Here is a 26,716-nt window from a genome sequence, read left to right on the forward strand (position 1 = left end):
TTTTTATATACATTCATATTTATGGTAAAGTTTAATGTTTAAATTAGGCACATGAAGAATAATGAAGAACAGTCGTAAAACTGGTTTTGATGTTGAAGCCCTAATGTAATGCTATAAACCAGGTTAGGAAATTTAAGACTCCTTTCCCCTTCCATTTTTTTAACTCAAAATAACTATTGACAACATGTTCTTGTGACTATCTTCATTTAAAAACACAGTGTATTCTAGAGAGCATATTATTTAACCTTTATACATCATATTTCTGGCCAGACGTAAGTATTAATAGTTCATTAATGAGAATTATTTTCTAATCCTTTTTGTGACTATTCTAGGTAGATGAATTTCTGTTTTGAACCAGGGACTAACTTGTCTTGGAATTTGACTTAGATTTTGGCTGTTCATAGTTTTACACTTAAAAAAATGTTTCTAATCAGTTTGTCACATCACTTGTCAAAAGCTTTAACAAATAATTTTAAGTTTGTAAAACAGGATTTACTTAGGGAAAAAGAGTAAGGGGCTCCTGCCATAGTGACAGGAGGCGGCTCCAAGGAAGGAAAAACCCGAGGAAATCTAAGAGAGAAAGAAATCTCCTGCCATAGTGGCAAGAGCAGGTTCCAAGGAAGAAAAAGAAAACCCAAGAAAAATCTAACAAAACTTGTATAAAACCTCCCTGAAACTTGATTTCAGGTGAATTGTACTAAAATAAATTGACCTGGTTGGATACATAAGGGTTTCTGCAAACTTAAAGCTACCCAATTATTGACTCTACTGTCCTTACCTTTTTAAAAAACATTTAGTTTTGTTTGAATGGCAGAGTTGCAGGGAGAAGCAGAGAGAGAGACCTCTTATTTTATGTTTGAGCCTAGCTGTCTCTTTCTGAAATCTGTGTCTTCATTACTGTGTGGCTGGAGCAGAAGGACATTGGCACCTAACTGTGGGTGCACACTTGTTTAATATCTGCACCTGACTAAAAAGTTGCTAAGATCTTATTTTGCTTGCATAGAACACAGGAGCCCCCAGTTGGCCTTTATGTGATCATCTGTCTTAAATTAATACCTCAGGTTGAGTTTAAATTCAGTTAAATCTAATGTAGTGACATTTGTGGATGCTACTGCTGAGCTAAATGTCACCTCATAGCTGCTCCTAGTGTGGTTGTAGAGCAGCAGCATTAGTAACACACAGGAAGAAGTTAAATATGGAGATTGGTATTATATCTGCTTTTTCCCGGGTGATGTCTAGGCTCATTTATATCCTGATCCACTTAGTATAGATTAAGCAATGTGAAGAGAAAATCTGATCATAGGATGGTAACATCTTTTTAAAAATTATTTTGTTTATTTGAAAGTCAAGAGAGAAGAAACAACAGAGAATGAGCATCTTCCATCTGTAGGCTCATTCATCAAGTGACCATAATGGCCAGGATGGGCTAGTCTGAAGCCAAGAGTCAGGAGTGACTTTGGATCTCCCATGTAGGTGCAGGGGCCCAAGTGCTTGGACCATCTTCCACTGCTTTCCCAAGCACATTAGCAGGGAACTGGATTTCAAATGGAGCAGTCAGAACTCAAACCCATGCCAGTATGGAATGCCGACATTGTAGCTTTACTTGCTGTGCAAATTGCCGACCCATGGATAATAGTGCTTTTATGATTTTGAGTGAATTTAGAGATCAATCTAAGTTTTCTTTAGTTAACTGATTTGTTAATACAATCTATTTTGCATGTGTGAACCATTCATCTTAGTCTAAAATTCTGGTTAAATCTTCAAGACTGGCTTTAATGTGTTTTTGTTTTATTTTACAGCTCATATTTTCCAATCTATTTTTTTTTAAGATTTATTTTATTTTTATTGGAAAGGCGGATATACAGAGAGGAAGATTTTCTGTCTGATGACTCACTCCCCAAGCGACTGCAACGGCTGGAGCTGAGCCAATCCGAAGCCAGGAGCCTCTTCCAGGCCTCCGAAGCGGGTGCAGGGTCCCAAAGCTTTGGGCCATCCTCAGCTGTTCTCCCAGGCCACAGGCAGGGAGCTGGAAGGGAAGCAGGGCTGCCGGGATTAGAACCGGCGCCCATATGGGATCCCGGGCGTGTAAGGCGAGGACCTTAACCACTACACCATCGCGCCAGGCCTTCCAGTCTATTCTTAATATTTCCTTAAACAGTGAGTTAGAGGAACCTAATCCTTTACCTCCAACACTAGCATCATGTGTGGGCACTGGTGTGAGTCCCTGCTGCTCGACTTCTGATCCAGTGCCCTGCCAATGGTCTGGGAAAGTAGTGGAGGATGGCTGAAGTCTTAGGATCCCTGCACCCACTTGGGAGACCTGGAGGAAGCTCCAAGCCCCTGGCTTCAGATCAGCTAAGTTCTGGCCGTTGATGCCATTTGGAGAGTGAAACAGCAGATTAGAAGATCTTTCTCTTTCTCTTTGTGTAAATCTGCCTTTAGATCAAAATAAATAAATCCTTAAAAAAAAATTGAGTTGGTGGTCCAGCATTGTGGCTTAGTGAGTTAAGCCATCATCTGCAATGCCAGCATTCCATATAGTTGCCAGTTTTGATTCCTGGCTGCTCTGCTTCTGACCCAGCTCCCTGTTAAGGTGCCTGGGAATGCAGTACAGGGTAGCAGGCACTTGGGCTCATGCGCACACAGAGATCGGATGAAGCTCCTGGGGATGGAAAATCATTCTGTCTCCCATCTTTCTGTAACTCTTCTCTCAAATAAATAAAATCTTAAAGTTCATGGAAAATAGAATTTGGATATAATTTTACTAAAAATTAAAAAGAAATTTAGAAAGTGTATTTAGAGTGGGTATTTAGCCCAACAATTAAGATGCCTGCCTCTCCTGTCAGAATACGTGGGTACCATTTCCAGCCCTGCCTCTTGACTGCAGCTCCCAGTTAATGCAGACAAAGGGAGGCTGCAGTGAGGGCTGCAAAGTAATGGGGCCCCACCTGAAAGAGCCAGCTTGCACCCCCAGGGCCTGGCTTTAGTCTTTCATCCTCCAACTCCCAGTCTGCAGCTCCCTGGGTCCCTGCCATTGCGGAAGTTCAGGGAGTGAACCAGCAGGTGAGGGAAGTGTTCTGTTTTTCTCTCTTTCTCAAATGCATCAGTCTTAAAAGCAAAAAAGTTACCATTTTTCTTCCAAGTTGAATATATCTGAACTAATAGTAGAAAGTTGTTTCATTGTTTAAATTACAAAAAACTATTTTGAGTGAATATTTTTTTTCTTCAGGCTATTTAAATTCTCCCTTCCTGGTAGAGTGGTATAGTAACTTGCTGTTTTATGTTATTTTGACAACATTTGTGTAGCTTTACAGCCTTTTTAGCAAATGAAAATGTATGGAATCAGTAATTAAAAGTTATGCAAACGTCTTGTACAACAAACTCATGGACTAATGTGTAATGGTTCTTATTTTTTTTTTCTAGCTCTAACATTTGCCAGTACAATTCCTTACTATAGGATCCTTCTCTTTGATTATTCATAATGTACCTTTTAAGCTTTGGCTCATGAGAATTTATTCCATAGAATTCAATTTATAAATTCTACTCCTTTTGTTCTAATAAGTGACATTTTCCTATTATGTTATTAATTTATTTTTAAAGATATTTATTTGAAAGCCAGAGTTACAAAGTAAAACATAGCTCTTCCATCTGCAGGTTCATTCCCCAGATAACAGCAGCAGCCAGGGCTGAGCCTGGGGCCAAAGCCAGGGAACTAGCAACTTCACCTGGGTCTCCCATATGTGTACAGGGGCTCGAATCCTTGGGCCGTCTGCCACTACTTTCCCAAGCACATTAGACTGAAAGTGGAGCAAATGGGACTGGAGTCAGAGGCAGTGGCTTAACTAGCTGTCCCCACAGTGCTGCATCCTATTAGTTTATTTTTAAAAATTTTATTTTATTTATTTGAATGACACAGTGACAGACATGAAGGGACAGATTTTGCATTTGGCTTGCTTGCTGTCTAAATGGCCACGGCAGTTGGTTGAGCCAGGCTAAAACCAAGTATTCCATCCAGTTCTCCCACATGGAGAGAGCAGGGGCCCAAATGCCACCTTCAACTTCCTTCCCATGCGCAGCAGCAGGGAACTTGACTGGAAGCAGAGCAACTCCAGTGAGAGGACCAGCATACAGGCAGGTGGCAGTTTAACCTAATATGCCACACACCATCCTGTTTTTCCTTCTTTAAGGCCAGATTTACATATTGTATAACAGAGTAAACTGGAAATCTAGGTTTCATAAAGGTAATGTTTTACATATTCCATAAGTTTGAAATTTTGTTGTTGAATTTAATAGAGTGAGTGTACTCACAGTTATATGCTACAATCTTCACTTATGTTTTCTAGGGATGTCCTTTAACTCCTTTGCCTCCAGTAAACATTGCCATTCGACTTACGTATGTACTTCAGGATTGGCAACAATACTTTTGGCCTCAGCAACCTCCAGGTGAGATCATATAGAACTATGTTTAATTTACTGAATATAAATAGAAGAAAATATATTCAGTAACCAGAATTGTTGAACCATTTCAAAAATTTTACCTTAGAAATATGTGTAATTTATTATTATTATTATTTTTTTTTAATTGTTGTTTACATTGTATTATGTGGTACAGTTTTATAGGCGCTGGGGATTCCCCCCATGTAATTTATTTTAAATTGCTGATTTGTCATTTTTTTCTTGTAAAGAAAATTTCCAAAGTTTTCTAGAGATAAAATTATTCTCTATTTTACAGCCTGTTTTTGGAAGCCAATTATTAGGAAGCATCCCCTGCTATGGAACATCATAGGATAAAAATGTTTGTTTTTAGAAGAATAAGAAAAGTCATTCATAAACTGAGAAATGTATACAGAAAGTCTCCCGGAGAGTTGAGTTTGAAGAAGGGGGCTAAATAAGGCAGACAAAAGAAGAAAAATAATATGTATTTATACATACATAGTGGGAAACAAAAAGATTCTTAACTTGGATCTTAAAAATATAATCAGGGTAGACATTTGGCCTAGAGATTAAGACACTGTTTGGGATACCTTCATCCCAGACCGGAGGGCCTAGCTCTAAAGCTTGCTCTGCTGACTGTTACAGCTCCCTTCTAGTACATGTTCTGGGGGTTGTGAGTGGTGGCCTAAGTAGCAGGGTTCCTGTCAGCTGTGTGGAACTCCTCACGATGGCTGTTTGGCCAGGCTGTTTCAATGGATTGAAGGCCACAGAAATTCTTAACATGTTTCCCTTGAAAGGAGAAGGGATCTACAAGTTATGTAGGCCAAACACTGTGGTTGGCATTTTATATTGTATTTTATGTAATTATCATTTTATGTTTGAGGTTGCTATTATCTATTAGATATTTTTTTCCCTCAAGATTTCTTGTTCTTATTGGAGGGAGAGAATCTTCCATCCACAGATTCACTCTCCAGATGACTGTAATAACTGGGGATCAGTCATGCCAAAGCCTGGCGAGTCCACCTGGTCTTCCACATGGGGACGGGCCCAAGGATGTGGGCCATCCTCCACTGCTTTCCCAGGCCTTTAGCTGGGATCTGGATGGGACTTCGAGCATCTGGGACTGCAACATAGGATGCTGGTATCGCAGGCACCTACTTAACCTGCTTTTACCACTGCACTAGCCCCATATGTTTCTTTAAAGTAACAGGCTGAAGACCAGGTCATAAAGTTTGCATATGAACCATACTCAAAGCTAAATATCTTGGTTCTTTTCATCCCACATTATTTTCTACTTTTAATTCAGTTAGAATTTTTTGTACTATTATTCCAGTAATTTTTAGCATACTAATATGTAAAAGCATGCTGCTTATAAATTTTGAAACTTCCTAAAATTCATGTTTTGTAATAAAGCTAGTCCTTGTGATCTTCGTTGTGTTAAGCATTCTATAATTTGGGAAAAGGAAACCATCTGACCTAAGAAAACTTGCTGAGACAAGTAATCCAGCTGTATTAAAGACTGGTTTGAATAACTTAGCTTGTTAATAAATGCAAAACATGATTTTAACAAATCTGGGAAGTGTTCATTAGCCAATATTAAAGTTTAATTTTAGGAATTCCTAGTGTAGACTGAATAATTAAAAACTACCATCTATAATATTTCAGAGAGAAATAGATTCTTTGAGTGTTTTTAGGAAGCATTCGTCACTACTGCGGAAGGGATGTGGGATCTGACCTCAGATTTTATTCATAATTTAAAGGAGAATTTTTTTCTAAACTTTAAGTATTTGTATCTGCTGTCTTCCAGAATAGAATTTTATTAATGAAGACAAATTTGCTAATATACTATGTAAAAATTATTGACAGCAAAACTGATTAGTATAGCTTGGTGACTAAATTTTTAATACCTAGGTAAGACTTGTGTTTAGATTACATTTATCATAATCTTAGAAAATGTGAGAAAAACTACAATGATAATATCTTCTCAAGTAATATTTAGCAAATATTTCAGAAAGAAACAAGAGCAAACAATAAAATATTATTTTAAAAACAGTGCAGAAATGAAAAATAAAAGCATGCTTTAATGTTCTTGTTATCTGGAGAAGTCTTTAATGCTTGACTGCATGTGCTTTGTAGTGGATGTCTTTAAAGCAGTAATTTTCAATAACACTTAACCTAAATCGATTAGATTACTTTCTCGCTCTCTTTTTTTTAATTTGCAAAATACTAGAAAAGATGTTTCTTTTCAGATATAGATGCCCTTGTAGGAGGCGAAGTTGGAGGCTTGGAGTTTGGCAAGTTGCCATTTGGTGCCTGTGAAGATCCTATTAGGTAAGAGCCTGTTGGGTACTAAGAATTTTAGCCTATTGAGTGAATTTTAGAATTATTTTAAATTGATGGTAATGGTGATTTGCTAATGCTTCATGATATTGTAACTTGCCACAATGAATACAGTGCTGGAAATATAGAAACACTGCAGCTGTGTTTATCGCATTTATAGGATTTTGGGAAATGTACTAATTTATTTACAGTAAGACTTTGGCAAACCATGGCTTTTAAGCCAGATCTGGCCAGTAACATGTTTTTATCTGACTGGTGAGCTCAGAATGATATTCACGCTTTAAGCATTATTAAAAAATAGAAAAGAAAAAGAAGACAAATACTGCAGGGACTGTACATGATTCACAATATCTAGAATACTGACACTGGTTCTGTGTAGAAAGCTTTCCAACTCCTGATGCATAACGTGAATTTTCAAAATCAAGGTACTGTTCACCAACCATAAAATTAACCATTTTAAAATGTGTAATTTAGTGTTTCAGTGTTTACATCAGTCAATTTAATGTGTAATTTACACAGTCATTACCACTGTGTAATTCCAGAGCGTTTTCATTACTTCAAATAAAAAAAAAGCTCCTCACGTTTTAGACACAATCCCAGTTTACATAATCTTCCTATCTCTTGCAGTTCTAGGCCAACATTAATCTACTTTCTGTCAGTTTACCTATTCTGGACATTTCATGCAAATGGAGCCATATCAAGTGTGGCCTTTGGTGTTTGGTTTCTTTTACTTAGTTTAATGGTTTGGGGTTCATCCATGTTGTGTAGCCTGACTTGGTACTTTACTGCTTTTTATGGTTGTAAATATGCCAGTGGATGAATGTCATGTGTAGCACATTTTGTTAATCCATTCATATGTGTATTGTTGACAGCTTATTTATGTGTAACAATTTTTTTTATGTCTGAACATTAATTTTGCATGTAAGAGCTGCCATTTGCAGTTGTATTATAGTTCATTATAATACAATAATAAAGCCACTTATACTTTCATGTATATTTTTGATTCTTTAGGATATACTTCTAGAAGTAGAATTATGTTAAAGCTTATATTTTATGTTTTGTTTATTTTAGTGAACTTCATTTAGCAACTACATGGCCTCATCTAACTGAAGGAATCATTGTGGATAACGATGTTTATTCGTAAGTACATTAATAGTGCATTGAGATGAAAAAACTTAACTAGAATAATGGCCAAGTGGCTAGCAGTTTTCCTTTTACATCTATATCAGTTTCTGATTAGATTGCTTTTTCTTTTCTTTTTCTTCTTTCTTTTTAATGTATTTATTTATTCGAAAGAGTTACAGAGAAATGCAGAGTGAGACAGAGGCCTTCTGTATTGTGGTTTACTACGCAGATGGCTGTAGCAGGCAGGGCCGAGCCAGGCTAAGGCTCCGGGCCCGGAGTTTGATCCTCATCTACCCTGTGGGTGGCAGGGGCCGATTCTGGTAGTCATCTGAATGTGTGGATTTGTGGCCTTCCATTCCTTTGCAGTGCAGACAACTTCGAAGTTTCAGCAAGCATTATCTAGAAGATAGAGAAGACAATTTTAGTAACTTCTCATGCTTGATATAGGGTAGTGAAGAATAAGACATTTTCTTTTGTTATTAAAACAAATTTGTTGTATTTGCTTATTGTAAACTTAACAAAAGCGTTCTTTGTCAAATAATTTGAGCGTACATAAAATTAAAGAATACTTATAATCATTACATAAAAATAACCAGTTTGATGTATTTTTTAAAATTTAAGTTTATATATATTATTTTCATGTTAATATACTTTTTTATATCTTTCATGCCAATCAGTGTAAATCTTTGTGGTCATTTGTTGATTGCTACAATAATATTCCCTTGAATGGATGTGCTGTAATATAATCTGTTGAAAATATTGGGCACTTGTGTGCCTGGAACAATGGCTCAATGACTACACCCTCACCTTGTAAGCCCCAGGATCCCATATGAACACCGGTTCTTTCTCTCTCCTTCTCTCCGTAAATCTGACCGCTTTTCCAATAAAAATAAATAAATCTTAAAAAACAATAGGGCACTTTTGATCTTCAAGTTTTTGTATTCTTTTTTTCTGTTAATAGTGATAAGAAAAAAAAAAAACCCAGTTGTTTAAAATACTTGTGTATGTTTGCTTATTTCTTACTCCTTTTTCATTATTCCTAAAATGTAATCTGTCACTGCCTTTTCAAAGTAATATTATATGCACTTTGTTAGTGTTTCCTTTTATGTGTTTTATTTTTGGTTTAAGGACTTTAATTTTTTTTTTTAAAGATTTATTTTTATTTTTTTTTTATTGGAAAGGCAGATATACAGAGAGGAGAGACAGAGAGGAAGATCTTCCGTCCAATGATTCACTCCCCAAGTGAGCGCAACGGGCCGATACTATGCCGATCCGAAGCCAGGAGCCTCTTCTAGGTCTCCCACGCGGGTGCAGGGTCCCAAAGCTTTGGGCCGTCCTCGACTGCTTTCCCAGGCCACAGGCAGGGAGCTGGAAGGGAAGCGGGGCTGCAGGGATTAGAACCGGCACCCATATGGGATCCCGGGCGTGCAAGGCGAGGACTTTAACCACTTGCGCCACCGCGCCGGGCCCAAGGACTTTAATTTTTTAAGATTTAAAAACTTTTAAGATTTTATTAAGATTTGAGTATGGCTTTAAAAAAAATAAAGGTTTATATTTTTATTTGAAAGGCAGAGCTACAGAGAAAGATGGGGAGACAGAGTGCTCTCTTAAGTTGCGGGTTCACTCCCAAGTGGCTGTAAGAGCAAGGGCTTGGGCAGATGAAGCCCGGAACCAGGACCCTCTTCCACGTCTTCCACTTGGGAGCCGTCTGCCACTGCTTTCCTAGGCATATTAACAGGGTGCTGGATGGGAAACGGAACAGCAGAACTCAAGCCAGCACCCACATGTGATACCAGCATCACAGGCTGCGGCTTTAACCACTGTGCCACAACACCAACCCCAAATTTTATTTTTGAAAAGCTTATACAGATGTGTCTGGATAAGAGTTATGTTTAAGGGAGGCGTTAGAGATTGCTTTCCCTTTACACAGTGCTTCATCAGACTGCTTTTTGGTGAGTTCATGGATGGTACAGACTTTAATGTTTCTCATTTCAGTGATCTGGATCCTATGCAGGCTCCTCATTGGTCTGTTAGAGTTCGGAAAGCTGATAACCCTCAGTGTTTGCTAGGTAAGATATATGTTCGGCTCCTTTCCTAAAATATTGCCAGTCTGACTAAATGGGCATTTTAGTTCACTTACCTACCCCCCCCCCACCCCCATAATAATTTTTTTTGGGCCTCCTCAACATCATCTAGAAAACATTTTGCTAATAGGAATGAATCCTGATGTGTTAATGCTAACAGAATCTCTTTCTTGTCTTTCAGTTTAAACTGCTTTATGCCATACCTCTAAATTCTCCATTGCTCTCATTATGTTACGTTGATTCTGCTGCTTTTCTGCTGCTCCTTCTCCTTCCCCTGTGTTAGTCCGTGGAACCCCTTTGCTTCTGTCATCCCTCTGGAACTGTGATATATAAGGAGCACTAATTTTGAGAACCTTCTAGAGTGACACTGCTTCTGCAAACCTGTTTTCTAACAGTAGAAAAGAGGTATAAATAAAAAGGCCTCATATGAAGATTCAGTGAAATAATAGATGGAATTACTTAGGAAAATATTGCTACTCAACAATAAGTGGGAACTTGTATTCCCCCCCCCCCTCCGCCACCACCTTTTTTTTTAACTTAGAGATGTAGAGAAATCTATCCTCTGCTTCATTTCCCAAATGGCTGCAATGGTCATAGCTAAGCTGGGAGTCAGGAGCTTCTTCCGGGTCTCCCACATGGGTACAGGGGCTCAAGGATCTAGGCCTTTCTCCATTGCTTTCCCAAGCCACAAGCAGGGGAGTGGACATGAATGGGCATCTATATGTGAGATGCTGGCACTGCAAATGGAGGATTTGCTCATTATGCCACGTGCCGATCCCTCCCATCCCTTTTTGTATAGGTTTGTCTTTCATGAAGTCTTCTGGGCCCCTCTGCTTATTGTGCCTTTCTATGTTTTTCCCCTTTAGTGTTTTACTACACATGAAACTATTTTCTTCATTTCTTGTGTTTGTCCCTACTATCTTCATTCCATTTCACCTGAAACATTACCACTAACTAGGGGAGTTATTAAATCCTTATTGATGGCTGTAAGGATGCATTTTTCTAAAGCATTATTTTCATGGACTCTTAGTCACTCATCATATACTATTCATCAGTTGATAATTATCAGTTGCCATTTTTAATAACCATATTACCATACAGTGACAGCAGGGTTGCATAAGGTAAAATTTCCTGCTGTTAATAAATTTGTCCAGGACTTTAGGAAAATACTAAAGGGCAGATAATAAAAGTCTTAGAGTTGGACAAACTTTACTACGAACTTTAGATCCACTAGTTGAGCAAGTTCTTCATGCCTCAGTGTCCCCACAATAAACAATTGTACATCTTTCATAGGATCATTGTGAGGATTAGATTAGATTATCTGCCTGTGTATACTTTACATGCATAATAGTTTCTATTGTTTAAGCACTGACTCTTTGTTATTAACTTTACTAAAATTTGTTTTTCTAAAATTATTTCTGAATATATTGTTTCCTATTCACTGACTTTTACAGTAGTTTCATTGGACCTTAGAATTGAAAATTTGTTCCTTTTAGATTACTATTCCATGTTCACACATTACTTCTTTGACTAGTTTTTAGGCTTGGATTACAGAATTTTTTTTATTAGATTTTTGACAATCTTTACAGAGTTAATTAGGGTAAAAACGTTCAAGGGCTATAGGAAAGTGGGTAAGACTATTATTTCCATATTGTTTCTTTCATGTATCTGAGGTAAAGGGGGATTTTGAGGGAGAAGCCCCACCCAGTCTCCCACTAATCCCAGGTCCCGGGGCATGCTCTGAGATACTTGCTCAAGTGGTTTTGATAGTTCACCAGTTATGAATTACTGCCAATCTTGCCACTCCAAGCACGACGAGGTTGTTGAAGAATCCACTGATCGACATAGTCCATCATAGAGTCTCCATTTGCCCAGTATTTCGCTGCCAACATATAGCTGAGGTGGTTGATTGACTTGTCCTGTCCTCTGTCTTTTCATGATTAGGGTTCTGAGTCTGGCATTTCAATTGGGGAGATCCCCAAAGAAACTTTGTCTGAGGTGTTCCCAGACCAGATTCTTCTATGTTCTAGCAAGCACAGGGCCCAGCACAGTCCATCGCCCCTATCAGCTGGTGGTTGCAATTGCTGGGTTGGTTTGGATTATAGAATATTTTTATGTTTCTGAAGAAGTTCATAGAATGTTCTAGTTTTTTTCAGAACTGGTTGGTTCTGAAATTATAAATTATAAAATTTAGTACTCTGAAAGATAAAAAACATTCATGATTTTGTAGTTTTGTGCTCATGGTTTTTGGTAAGCCTTAAATTCGTTTTACAAATATACCTGTAATTCTTTTATAAAATATTTTTTATTTTTTAAATGGATTTTTAATTTTTTGATGCATTTGGAATTCTAATTTTAGAGGAGCAGTTGGGAACAGATGACTGTTAAATTTATATAATATACTCTGCTGACATATACAATTTAATAAATACTATTTGTTTCTTTGCAATATATGTTAAATATTATTATTTCCTTTCATTGTAGAAAAAATTCCAAAAAATATTTTAAAAATGTGCTTATTTTACTTGTGATTCAGACTTGGAGAGAGCAAGAGAGACAAAGGACAGATCTTACACTCACTGATTCATGCCCCAAATGGCCACTATGGCCAGGGCTGAGTTGATCTGAAGCCAGGAACCAGGAGCTTCATTCTGTGTTTCCCACATGAGTGCGGGGCCATCCTCCATTGCTTTCTTGGGCCATTAGCAAGGGAGCTGAATCTCAGTGGAGCACGTGGGACACAAACCAGCACCCATACAGGATGTCAGGTGCCACATGCAGAGGATTAACTTGCTAGGCCATTGAGCTGGCCTCTCTAATAAATTTTTTTTAAATATCCTGGGACATCTAGGCCTTGTTCCATAGCCTAGTGACCAAGACCTTGCCTTGCATGCACCAGGATCTCATGGGCACTGGTTCGTATCCTGGTTCCTCCACTTGCCTTCCAGCTCCCTGCTTGTGGCCTCAGGATGGCCCAAAGCCTTGGGACCCTGCACCCGCGTAGGAGACCTGGCAGAAGCTCCTGGCTCAGCTCTGGGCTGTTGTGGCCACTTGTGGAGTGAACCAGTGGACAAAAGATCTTTGTCTCTCCTCTCTGTAAGTTTAAATTGTCCTAGGACATGGAAAGAAAAGAGCATGGCTACCTTTGGAAAAACTAAGTGGCTTATATTCTAGTAAATAGCATTTGTGAAAAGACTTATGCTTTAAATTATAGGACACCTTTCTCTAAGTGTCAAAAATGAGTAATGGTTTTTCTCTGTAGGTGATTTTGTCACAGAGTTTTTTAAAATTTGCCGTCGAAAGGAATCAACTGATGAGATTCTTGGACGATCCACATTTGAGGAAGAAGGAAGAGGTGACCTGCTTTTTTTTTTATGTTACTTGTAAATGTATATTATTCTCTCTTTGACATATTTTTCTAACAAATTTTCATCTATTTCCTCATTTTGAATTAACAAGTAAGGTTTGGTGGACAGACAGCTGCTATTTCTTTCTAGGTTATATCCAGAGCTTGTTAAAGATGTTAAGTACATTTATTAAGTTTTTTTTTTTTCCCAACAAAATTAACATTTTAAAGAGCAGAGTTTTGAAGTTTTATTTTTGAAGTTCCTTGGGGAAAAATAATTTATGTGGCACCTTTGTCACTGATTTCTATACAAAACTTAATGTAGTTATTAAATTTTTATAATTCTGAGCCCATCTAAGACTAAGATAAAAGAATGATGAAAATATAGAACCATCAGTTTATTCATTGCTGAAAGATGTTTTGTAAAGGTTGATAAAGTGTGTGATTTCATTTGTATTTATTTCTATTTTTATAGAAATTGCTGATATTTCTCATGCTTTGTCAAAGTTGACAGAGCCGGCACCTGTTCCAATCCATAAATTATCAGTTTCAAATATGGTACACACTGCAAAGAAGAAAATACGCAAACACAGAGGTGTGGAGGAGTCACCACTGAATAACGATGTGCTCAATACCATTCTCTTGGTAACTAAAGGGCCTTTCTTTACGTGTGTATTTGCATAAGCATGTATTCATTGGCAAACAGACTGTTCTGGTAGATTGAATGAAGCAAAGTCTCCACAGTCAGGGGAATTACCATAAATGTAGTGGAAAGCAGGGAAGTTAAATGCAAGTTAAAGTTCATGTGACCATGTGACCTTTCAGAAGTCTAGCAAAAGAGGGTGAGAACACTGTACAGGGGGTCATCTGCCTCTGTCTGCTTAGTGGGAATCAGGTAAAACTTCCCAAGCAGAGACTCTTGAGCTGAATCCTGAAGTTAAAAAAAAAAAGCTTGGTCCAGCGCAATGGCCTAGTGGCTAAAGTCCTCGCCTTGAATGAGCCGGGATCTCATATGAGTGCCAGTTCTAGTCCTGGCAGCTCCACTTCCTATCCAACTCTCTGCTTGTGGCCTGGGAAAGCAGTCAAGGATGGCCCAAAGCCTTGGGACCCTGCACCCGCGGTGGGAGACCTGGAGGAAGTTCCTGGCTCCTGGTCTCAGATTGGCACAGCACTGGCCTTTGTGGTCACTTGGGGAGTCAATCATCAGATGGCAGATCTTTCTCTTTCTCTCCTCTCTGTATATCTGATTTTGCAAAAAAACAAAAATAAATCTTTTAAAAAAAAATTAACATGGAGGAATGGCTGGGAGGAGACTTGCCATCTGAAACAGTATACTTTGCTGTTGTTTTTTATTTACTTTAAGAGGCGGATGGAGAAAAAGACAAAGACCAGAAATCTCTTCCATCCCCTTGGTGCACTTCCCAAATGCCTTCAATAGCCAGGCCCGGGCCAGGGCTTTAACCAGTGGACGAGCTCCATCTGGGTCTGCTGTGTGAGTGGCAGACAAGTGGGTCAACCGTCACTTGCTGCCTTCCAGGGTGGGCATGAGCAGGAAACTGCAATTAGAGGTATGTCTGGGACTCAAACCCAGGCTCCCATATGGGAGGCATCCCAAGCAGATTCTTAACTGCTGTGCCAACCACCTGTCCATGAAGCACTAGACTTCATCTTAGCGATTCAGTATATGTTAAACAGAACATTAGAATTGTGGGATTTTTTTTTAATACCTCATTTATTTGAAAGATAGCATTACAGAGAGAGAGACAGAAAGGTTCTTTTATCTGCTAGTTCACTCTTCAAATGGCCCAAACAGCCAGGGCTGAGGCAGATTGAAGTCAGAAGCCAGCAGTTTCTTCATGTTTCCTCCACAGGAGCTAGAGCCCAGCCACATGGGTCGTCCTCTGCTGCCTTTTAGGGCACACTAGCAGGGAACTGGATTGGAAATGAAGTTGAGCACCCAGGACTTGCAGATGAGCCCCTATTGGATGCTAGCATTACAGTAGGCAGCTTAGCTCGCTATGCCACAACACTTGCCCTGAATTCTATTTTTGAAAGGTTCCTTTGACAGCAGTCTAGACAAAGTTTTACAGTAATTAGCTTGTAACAGAGGACTAGGATGGCTTCTAAGTAAGGCATGATGGGATGTACCCAGTGATATTTAGTTCACGTTGCGGTATGAGAACAAGATATTGTTTGTAAGTGTGTCATGCACTGGTGCTTGGTGCATACTAGTTCTTATTTTTGAAAAGTCTGTTGTACATGTTCTGTAATATGTGCTAAAAGTATGCATAGTAAGAGGAATACCTAGTCAGTAGTGCCACAGAACAGACTGGAAGAATGTAGTGGAAGGAATGAAACGTCAATAGTCAGGTTTCCGTTCTACTTACAAATCCTGTGGATTTTATTCAGACTGTATAGCTTGTTGTGGGGACTGAAATTTTTCTACCAGTTTTACTTCACCCAACCCCATACATAACAAAAAGAACACATAGACAGGAAAAGACCTTGGTCAGAACAAGGTTAGACTGCTTCTCTAGGGGCAGTCTAATGGTGTCATAATGGTGTCTTTTTTTTTATCAGTATTTCATGTATGAAAACCTAAGGATGATATATACACATAGAGTATACATACAGAACCAGGTGGTTGCTTTAAAGAAATATTTGTAATTTCTGGAATTAACAAGTCACTGAAATTTTGCATGCTTTTAAAAGAAAAAAAAATGTGTGAGAATGTAGAACCAACTAGCCTGTATAATTAAGAACATTTCTACTGTGTCAATAGCAAAAGTCATTAAAAAGTCAAATATGAACAGGAATGGGATATGTGATCGAAAGTGCAGTTAACTTGTTTCCTCCTCCCAAGTTCCTGTTCCCTGATGCTGCTTCGGATAAGCCAACGAATGGAAGTTCTTCAGCAGACACTAGTAATCCTCTGTCAGACGGTGAAGATTATGTAAGTTGGTTTGTATCTACTATTAAAATATTTAAATGCAGTACGTTTCTGGAGATTGCTGTGTTTCTAATTTAGTAATGTAAGTATCCTTTTGTTTTTAAAATCATCTTTGGAAAATTGAATTGGAAATCATGACCCCTACTCAGATAATGACCTGCTACAGAACATTGACACAGCAAGAATTTTTCTGAAAAAGATGAGAAAATATTGCATATATAGTGTGCATTGTAGCTGAAGAACTCTCTCATTTTAGGGTTCTTATGAAATCATTAAATTTATGTTTTGCAGGAGATTGTTCTGTTTGAAACCAGACAGTGCATAGATACTTTTTAATAATGCATGTAAACCTTTTAACAAGTTTGATTCTGTTTCTTTTTTGTTAAAATGTAGAATCTCTACAATCAATTCAAATCAGCACCATCTGACAGTTTAACATATAAGTTGGCGTTGTGCCTTTGTATGATCAATTTCTACCATGGAGGGTTAAAAGGAGTGGCACACCTCTGGCAGGAATTTGTTCTCGAAATGCGATTCAGATGGGAAAACAATTTTCTGATTCCAGGGTAATACTTTCAATTTTAAATTATTTAAAAAGGAACTTTTTATTTCTGGCAGACATTGGACTTTGATCTGTTAATTTTCTCCTGGTAATAAGTGTGGATATGTTTATATTCAGAGGTGTTCATTGCAGCAAACTTATAATAGAAAAAGAAGGCGGCTAAATATCAAGCATACAGGAATATTTGAATTATGCAGCACTCAGTGTAAAGTTTTAAGAGTCCATTACACATTTTGAATAAAAGTTCTTAACATAAAAAGCTTATGATGTTTTCATATAAATAGTGTGTGTCTACAGGTACTTTGAATCATGCCCATATACACACAGTGTCCTTACAGTATCACATACAGATAGAGAGAAGTTTGAAAATAAATACAGCCAGTTGAATGTGTATGGGTTTTTTTTAAGTTTTATTTTTATGTGAAAGATTTAGAGGAGGAGAGACAAGGATCTTCTAATGCTGTTTCACTCCCCAAATGGTCTGAGTGCCAGAGCTGAGCCCATCTGAAGCCAGGAGCTTCTTTGAGGTCTCTCATCTGAGTGCAGGGGTCCAAGGACTTGAGCCATCGTTTTCTGCCGCTTTCCCAGGTAACAAACAGGTGGAGCAGCCAGGACAGGCAGAAGCTTAGGTTACTGTGCAGCAATGATGTCCTATGGGTTTTTATTTGAATCCTTGTTATTTCATGTATTTTCTGTGCCAAAACATATATTTTTTTAAGAGGGAAAACATATTTAGAATTCATTGTGATTTTAAATATTAATGATTATTCATGGCTTTCTGGTAAAATTTATATGTTGATATTTAATCAGTAAAAGATTCTAGTTAGCATACATGTGTATGGCTGTGGAGAATCATGATAAGAAAATATTAAATGGGCCCGGCGCGGTGGCGCAAGTGGTTAAAGGTCCTCGCCTTGCACGCCCGGGATCCCATATGGGCGCCGGTTCTATCCCGGCAGCCCCGCTTCCCTTCCAGCTCCCTGCCTGTGGCCTGGGAAAGCAGTTGAGGACGGCCCAAAGCTTTGGGACCCTGCACCCGCGTGGGAGACCCGGAAGAGGCTCCTGGCTTCGGATCGGCATAGTATCGGCCGTTGCGCTCACTTGGGGAGTGAATCATCGGACGGAAGATCTTCCTCTCTGTCTCTCCTCTCTGTATATCCGCCTTTCCAATAAAAATAATAAAAATAAATCTTAAAAAAAAAAAAGAAAATATTAAATGATGTAGTTGGCACCATGGCTTAACAGACTAATCTGACTGCAGGTGCTGGCATTCCAAATGGATACTGATTCATGTCTCAGCTGCTCTAATTCCTATCCAGTTCCCTGCTTGTGGCCTGGGAAAGCAGTAGAAGATGCTGAAGTTTTTGGGCCCTGAATCCACCTGGGAGACCCAAAAGAGGTTCCTGGCTCAAGGCTTTGGATTTGCTCCAGCTATTGGAGCCACTTGGGGAGTGAACTAGTAGATGAAGACTTACCCTCTCTGACTCTCCTTCACTGTAAATTAGCCTTTCAAATAAAAATAAATACCAGGAAGAGAAGGGAGAAAAGAGAGAGAAAGAAATAGAGTTCTTAGTTAAGAATCTGTTATGAAAATTGTGAGCTCAATATGTAGACTGATTTTATAGTAGAAGTTATTGTTTGCTAACTACTTCCAGGGTGCTTTTTAAAAGTTTTTTTTCTGTTCACCTGAAAAATATCAGTAGTTAGTAATTATGTTTTGAAATATGTTAATATTTGCTGTTGATGATGTGTAGACTTGGAGGATAAAGTGGTTGTTGGCCTTTATTAAAATGTTCCCACCCTCTGGAACTTGTTTACCCTACCTATAGAAGCCTGGTTTTGATTTCTTGTCAATATTACTAAAAATTAATGGCATTGTAAAAAAAAAAATGCATATTTGAAGCAGTTTTACTAAAACTAAACTATTTTCTCATTAATCTATTTTTATTTGATAGATTAGCAAGTGGACCCCCAGATCTAAGATGTTGTTTGCTGCATCAGAAACTGCAGGTAAAGATGTCCCATAGACTATATAAATGTACTCCTGATTTAATCAGAGCTAATACTTTAATAATGGGTTATAGGCTGTTTTCATCATGCATATAGTTGCTTGTTCTCACTGATGTTGCACATGAAAATCTGAGGAGTAGAAAATGGAAATGAATTTTTCAGGCAGTGGATAGATTTATTTTTCTGTAAAATCATTCAACTATAAATGTTATTTCTGTTTTCTTAAGATGTTAAATTGTTGTATTGAAAGAAAGAAGGCACGTGATGAGGGGAAGAAGACAAGCACTCCAGATAACATCACTAGCACATGTTCAGAGGATGCTGGAAAAACTGGAGACCATTTGGGGCTGGATAATCTGAAAGACACAGATAAGGGAGAAATGGGAAAATCTTGGGATTCCTGGAGTGACAGCGAGGAAGAATTTTTTGAATGTCTAAGTGATACAGAAGAACTTAAGGGAAATGGTCAAGACAGTGGCAAGAAAGGAGGAACTAAGGAGGTGGCAACTCTAAAGCCAGAAGGACGTCTCCGTCAGCATGGGAAACTTACGCTGCTGCATAACGGAGAGCCCCTCTACATTCCAATAACCCAGGTAGGATGCACGGGATCGCACGCTGTGCTATTTATGTAACTTCATTCTAGTAGGAGTGTTCAGGGCAAGGGAAGTTCTACAAAAAGTCAAGATTTGATATCTGAATAGAATGCTTTTTATTCTTGAAGATAATTGCATATTTGAAATTGTGAAGTGTTTTGAAATAGATAGTATGTCATCTGTTACACTGAGTGGTAGTGCTCAACGGTTTGCAGACAAAAATCCAAAAATATGGGAGGGAAAGAACAAATACAAAATCCTTCAAACATTTTTATCTCTACAAAAATGCACTTTTGAAGTAATTTTGCACTATTAGGACATAGAACAGCGAGAAATCCATCCTTGAGGAAGAGCAGTTTTGGTTTGTTTTTGCATGAATAATACCACTATTTTGTTAAAAAAAAAATCCATAAAAAGATGCAAATGGTATGTGAATGTAAGCCTTTAATATTGTAATTCAGTATTATATTTTGAAAAAATTCAGTCTAAAGGGGCCCGGCGCCGTGGCCTAGCAGCTAAAGTCCTCGCTTTGAACGTGCCAGGATCCCATACGGGCAACGGTTCTAATCCTAGCAGCTCCACTTCCCAGCCAGCTCCCTGCTTGTGGCCTGGGAAAGCAGTCAAGGATGGCCCAAAGCTTTGGGACCCTGCACCCATGTGGGAGACCCGGAAGAAATTCCTAGATCCTGGCTTCGGATCGGCATAGCATTGACCATTGCAGCCACTTGGGGAGTGAATTATCGGACGGAAGATCTTCCTCTCTGTCTCTCCTCCTCTCTGTATATCTGACTTTCCAATAAATAAATAAATAAATAAATCTTTAAAAAAAAATTGTCTAAAAACAATGAAAGCCAACATCCACTAGCTTAGCTCTTCTTGTCCCTAAAAGTAATGTCTGTTAATGGTGTAGATTATATTTCTTAGAATTGTTACAATGCACTGATAAATGCTGATAAAAAATTAGTGGAAAAACAAAGTTAAATTCATCTTTGATACAGAAAAATTCTGTGACTCATGCAAATGAGTGATTAGTTAAGCTAAGGATTTTAAAATATTTTTGTGTCAAAATAAATTTTTTTAAAGATTTATTTTCATTGGAATGTCAAATCTACACAGGAGAGACAGACAGATGTTCCATCCACTGGTTCACTCTGCAAGTGGATGCAATGGCCGAAGCTGAGCTGGTCTGAAGCCAGGAGCCAGGAGCTTCTTCTAGGTCTCCCACATGGGTGCAGGGTCCTAAGGTTTTGGGCCATGTTCGACTGCCTTCCAAGGCCACAAACAAAGAGATGGATGGGAAGTAGAGCAGCCAGATACAAACCGGTACCCATATGGGATCCTGGCACATGCGAGGCGAGCACTTCAGCCACAAGGCTACTGTGCCAGGCCCTAAACTTTTAATTCCATCTTTCTATAAACTTTTAAAAATACCTCAAACTGATATGTGGTTTATGGATTTGTTTTTGCCTTTGTCTTTAAGATTTTATTTATTTCCAAAGGCAGAATTAGAGTATCTGTTTCTCCCCTTGTGTCTGTCATCGGCTGACTCACTCCCTAAGTGTCCACAATGATCAGGGCTGAGCCAGGCCGAACCATGGAGCCTGGACCTCCACCTGGGTCTCATGTGCGAGGCAGGAGCCCAAGCTCTTAGAGAGCCTTCCTCTGCTGCCTTCCCAGATCTGTTGGCAAGGAGATGTATCCAAGGAGATGGGACTAGATCCTGCTCCCAGACATCAGGAGCCAGTGCCATGAATGCTGCACAGTGCAGGCGTGTTTGTGTTTTTAAATGTGTGCATCACTGTAAGACATTTTGTTTAACAGTATGTTAGGAACATCTTTCTGTGCCACAGTGCTGGCCCTTACTTTCCACTTGCTACTTCACTGGTTTCTTCTTTTTTTTCCTACTTTTAATTTTTTTGTAGTTCCTTGAATTAGAAACGTAGGTAACTGATATTGAACATTTTTTTTCTAATGTTTACATTTTAAGTGACTTCCTTTATTTGAAACTCAGATATTGTGCCCAGTAAATGTGTCCCCTCTTAACTATTGCTACTTCCTTGTTTTCTCAATTTATTGTTTTGCACGGAATCAGTTTCTGGGCTAGCTCTTTGAAGTTTTGTATTTCCCTTTCTTCTGTAATCTATTTTGTTTTGAGTTTTGTTCTCATGGGGGGATTATGTAATCATGTTTTCATGGGCAGATTCTCAGAATGCTTCTGTTTGATTTCTTTTTCTTTTCTATTTTTTGAGATTTTTTTCAATAATCTTACTTAGTTGATTAGGTACAAAGGATCAAGGGTTACAGGATTCAAGTGAGTAATACCATTGTTTCCACACTAATATTATTTTTTTCCATGTATCTGGGGTCAGGAGAGAAACAAAGGAAAAAGCCCCACCCAGCCTCCTAGCCATCCCAGGTCCCCGATGTGGGGCATGCTCTGAGGGTCCTGCTAAAGCAGTTTTGATAGTTCAACAGGTCTGAATTGCTGCCAATCTTGCTATTCTAATCATGATGAAACCTGTTCAGAGTCCACTGGCTGACATAGTCTCTTCATGGTTGGGGTTCTGAGATCAGCAGTTCAGTTGGAGGGATCTCCAAAGAAACTTCATCTGAGATGATCCCAAACCTAATTCTTGCATGAGTTTGCCAGTACAGGGTCTGGCACCATCCATCGCCCCAATCAGCTTATGCACATGCTAGCCGTTGCTGTTGCCGGGTCAGTTCTGTTTCCAACCCTGTCTTCCACATGAACCAATGGGTGTTGTAATCCACCTCGATCCTACTCACTTCATGCTCGGTCCTCACGCAAACCAGTGGGAGCTGCAGCCTGGTTGGGGCGACTCCCCATAACCCCCACCAGTTCTGCACCCTACCCTGGTTCTCATGCTTGTCAGTATGTACCATAGGCTTGTTCAGTCTGTCCCACATCCCATTTAGCTCTCGTAACATGTCAATGGGCATTGAAGCCTAGTTCAACCCAACAAAGCTACTATCCAGCCTACACACATACTGGCAGATCCCTTCCTGTCTAACCACCTCTGCCCCTGTCCTGGTTTTTGTGCTGTCCAATGAGAGTGGTAATCCCAAGGGAGGTGCCCCCTATCTCCCTTCTAGGCCATTCCCACTCCCAAATTATGCACTCTCCAGGTGGTTCTGGCATTTGACTTGACAGAATTAGCTCTCAGTGCCAGCCTCTGCCAACTGATGCTGCGGCTAAGTCCAACCATCCCTCACCCACTCTAATTTTTGCTTACATCAGGAGGAACAGTCAGCCCACCCTGGCCCTTCCTTTATCTAGCTCACATGAGGCCCACAGGTGTTGGAGCCCTGCAGAGTTAACAAAGAAATACTTTCATCCACTGGTTCTCTCCCCAAAATGATTGCAGTAATCAGGGCCGATTCAGGCAAAACCAGGAGCCTGGAATTCCAGAGCAGGTCTCCCATGTGGGAGCTAGGAACTCAAGGACTTGGATGATCCTCTGCTGCCTCCCCAAGTGCATCGGCATGAGGCTGGGTTGGAATTGGAGCAGCTAGAGCATGAACTGTTGCTCACATGATATGCTGATATCACGGGTAAGTTTAATCCACTCTGTGCCAAAGTGCACTTCATAGAAGGAATGAAGGCCTCTACTTTTACATGTGTTGCTTGACAAATTCCCATAATTTGTGGATGAGATATTTTGATAAGTATACTTTCTCTTAGTCATCGAGAAAGTAGAAAAGGAAGTTAATAATTTTAAGTGTTTCTTCCCTTGTTAGTGTTGATTGAGCATGACAGTTTATTTTTCATGACAGTGCCTTGCCAGAAGGTTGCACGATTGCCTAAATTCACAGAGCTGGATTGATACACATTATATTGGATCAACTCTACCATATTGCTTTACTGAGTAATACTCACTTCTGAATACCTCTGTAAGACTCTCAATTCAAATTTGGCGCGTGGTATGGGCCCTCTGCGATGGTATAAAGCGTAAATGCTTGCCTTGCAAGCACTGGGATGCCATATGGGCACCGGTTCACATCCTGGCTGCTTGCACTTCCCATTCAGCTGTCTGCTTTCCCAGGCAAATTAGCACGTTGCCTGGGAAAACAGTCAAGGACGGCCCAAACCCTTGAGACCCTGCACCCATGTGGGAGACCCAGAAGAAGCTCCCGGCTCCTGGCTTTGGATAGGCTCAGGTCTGACTGTTGCAGCTACTTGGGGAGTGGACAGAAGATCTGTTTCTCCTCCTCTCTCAATTTGATCTGCCTTTCCATTAAAAATGAAGAAATCCAAACTTGTTATTCTGAGTGATTTTCGAGAAAACAAAAACTCCTGTTTCCTTAACCAGAGACAGTCACAGAGCAACAGTTCCTTCCCATATTTTTTTCAAAATTGAGCCATTTCCATTGTTTGCAATAATTTACTGCAACTTGTGATGCCATATATTAGGACTTATTTGTCAGTGTTAATCTTACCTGTGAGGGACAGGAAGCCTGAAATTCATATTTCTCTTAATGTGTTAGTTTTCAAATATAGAATTTACAAAATGTACATTTCTGAGTTCTCTCAATTACATACCTTGTGACTGCTAGAACAGAAATAACAGTTGTCTTTATTCTATTTTTATACAGTCTACTTCATACATAAAGGGTTGTTCATGAGCTTTGTTCTTTTGTGCTTTGTAGGAACCAGCACCTATGACAGAAGATCTGCTAGAAGAACAGTCTGAGGTCTTAGCTAAATTAGGTACATCAGCAGAAGGGGCTCACCTCCGAGCACGCATGCAGAGCGCCTGTCTGCTCTCGGATATGGAGTCTTTTAAGGTGGGTCACATTTTCACAGCTCTCGGGTCTATTTTGAGCTATTCTGGAATGAAACTGTGAAAGTTACTTTGTAAAGTGATAGAAAGCTTGAATGTCTTTTTTTGTTGTAGCTATTAATGACTCAACAACACTCAACAACAACACCTAACCTCCCTCCCCCAAAGGAAACAGTCAGAACTTGGCACTTAAATTTTAAAAAGGGCCAATCTATTAATAATAATCAAAAATTGAGAACTCAGTCATTTTTAGGTATGTATTGGGATACTTGCTCTTTGTGTGTGGTTCATCCAGTTTAATGCAAAACGTTTAGGAAACCCTTAGGATTTAATGTGGATTACTTCAATCAACAAACCTTTTTGAGTTCCTGCTGTGTGCCTGGTGCTGTCATCATAAAAATAAAACATCCAGTGTTTACCCTATGCAGTAGTCAGTCCACATTGTGGGAGGAGATGTAAATAAGCATTGGTGAATTCTGTTTCAAAGATAAGGTTAAAACAATGATAATGCTGAGTCAGTCAAAGAACATTCCAGGCTTAGAGTCTAAAACATACAGGATTTAGGGAAAGATGACATATGGATTATTAGTTTAAAAATCAAAGATAATTATTTGTGAAAGCAAAAGCAAGTCCATGAATATTTTTAAAAATACAGGTGATAGACCAGGCATTTGACCTAGTGGTTAAAATGGCATTTGGAGGAGCCTCCACCTTTGGTGCCTGCATCCTGCCAAAATGGGTGTTGGTTTGAATCCTGACAACTCCACTTCTGCTCCAGCTTTCTGCTAGTGGCCTGCGAAAGCAGCAGAGAATAGCCTAAGTCCCTGGGACTCTGCATTCATTTGGGAGATCCAGAATCAGCTTGTGGCTGCTGGCGTTGGACTGGTCCAGCTCTGACTGTTACAATCATGTGGAGAGAGAACCAGTGCATGGAAGATCTCTCTCACTCCTTTTCTCTCTGTAACCCTACCTTCTCTATTTTAAAAATTTAAATGCATAGATTTATTGAAGATTTAGATTTATTTCATTTACTGGAAGTCAGGGTTTCAGAGAGATCTTCTGTCCACTGATTCACTTCCCAAATGGCTACTATGGTCAAAGCTAGACTAGTCTGAAGCTGGGAGCTAAGAGCTTCTTTTGGGTCTCCTACATGAGTCCTGGAGCGCAAGGACTTGGACCTTCCTCTGCTGCTTTCCCAGGTTATTACTAGGGAACAGGATTAGAAGCAAAGCATCCAGGGCATGGCACAATGGCTCAGTGGCTAAATGCTTGCCAGGAAACTGGCAAGATCCTATATGGGTGCTGGTTCATGTCTCAACTGGTCCATTTCTTATCCAGCTCCCTGGTTGTGGCTTGGGAAATCAGTTGAAGATGGCCCAATGCCTTGGGCCCCTGCACCCACATGGGAGATACAGAGGAGACTTCTGGCTCCTGGCTTCAAATCAGCTCAGTTCCGGCTGTTACAGCCTCTTCAGGTGTGAGCCAACAGGCCAAAGATCTTGTTCTCTGTCTCTCTTCCTCTCTGTATATCTGACTTCCCAATAAAAATAAATAAATATTTAAAAAGAAAAATGAAGTAGAGCACCCAAGACATGAACCACTGCCAATATGGGATCCCAATGCTACAAGCAGAGGATTAGTCCCAATAATTGGAAAAAGAAAAAAAGAGCCAGTGGGAATGCCTATGTTCCATATTAGACTGCTAGGGGATTTGTTGTTTTGCTAAGATTGATTTCTTTATTTCAAAGTCAAGAGAAGATGAGCTCTTCCATCCATTGGTTTATTCTCCACATGGCCACTAGGCTGAGACTAGACCAGGTTGAAGCCAACAACCTGGCTGCATCCAGATCTCTCACATGGTTGGCTGCTTTCCCAGGTACATTAGCAGGGATCTGGATTGGAAGTAGAGCAGTCAGCACTCAAACCAGTGTTTATGGGATGCTCTCATTGCATGCTGTCACAGAATATCTGACTTTAATTGCTGGCTCCATCTATTCTGCCTGTGGAGGCCCTGAGCAATAGCGGTAACGGTTTCTGCCACTCAGGTGGGTGACCAGAATTGAGTTCTTGAGTCCCAGCTTTGGCTCGGGCATTTGGAGGTTCATGGGGCTGGGGGACAAAACAATAGATTGGACCTCTGTTTCTGTCCTCCTTTGTTGTTTGTTTTTTAAACAAAAACCCAAAATGAGTAGCCAAGGTCAAGGGCTTCTGAGCTGTCTCTAACACACTCTTCTTAACATGCTGACTTGTGTGTCTTCCATTTCCCCAATCCTTAACCCCCTTTGGACCAGTTTCTATGCTGTGTATGCCAGCCTGAGTTTTCTCTGAAATACTGATTATTGTTAAACATAAACATCCCAAGAACATCTGTGCCATTCTCATTCTTCTATGCTAGCAGACAATAAAAAGGGAATCTTACCCTGCTTATTTTCTTTGTGTGTATGAAAAGGAAAAATGTTCAACAAATATC

The 26,716-nt window shown here is 39.5% G+C and overlaps 1 protein-coding gene across 3 annotated transcripts in view; it reads left to right on the forward strand.

Moving 5' to 3' along the window:
• RAB3GAP1 (RAB3 GTPase activating protein catalytic subunit 1) overlaps positions 1–26,716 on the forward strand; it is a 91,213-nt gene that overhangs the window by 47,023 nt on the left and 17,474 nt on the right. For all 3 annotated transcript variants that reach the window (XM_040971497.1, XM_040971498.1, XM_040971499.1), the window contains exons 8-18: positions 4,344–4,443; positions 6,684–6,765; positions 7,846–7,914; positions 9,895–9,968; positions 13,246–13,338; positions 13,805–13,974; positions 16,193–16,282; positions 16,673–16,845; positions 18,797–18,851; positions 19,079–19,444; positions 24,113–24,250. In XM_040971497.1, the coding sequence (XP_040827431.1) occupies positions 4,344–4,443; positions 6,684–6,765; positions 7,846–7,914; positions 9,895–9,968; positions 13,246–13,338; positions 13,805–13,974; positions 16,193–16,282; positions 16,673–16,845; positions 18,797–18,851; positions 19,079–19,444; positions 24,113–24,250 (1,410 nt within the window). The remainder of the gene's footprint in view (positions 1–4,343; positions 4,444–6,683; positions 6,766–7,845; positions 7,915–9,894; positions 9,969–13,245; positions 13,339–13,804; positions 13,975–16,192; positions 16,283–16,672; positions 16,846–18,796; positions 18,852–19,078; positions 19,445–24,112; positions 24,251–26,716) is intronic.

The sequence above is a fragment of the Ochotona curzoniae genome, unplaced genomic scaffold (assembly GCF_017591425.1).
Source record: "Ochotona curzoniae isolate NIBS_2020 unplaced genomic scaffold, NIBS_Ocur_1.0 contig_2210, whole genome shotgun sequence".
Lineage (NCBI taxonomy): Eukaryota > Metazoa > Chordata > Mammalia > Lagomorpha > Ochotonidae > Ochotona > Ochotona curzoniae.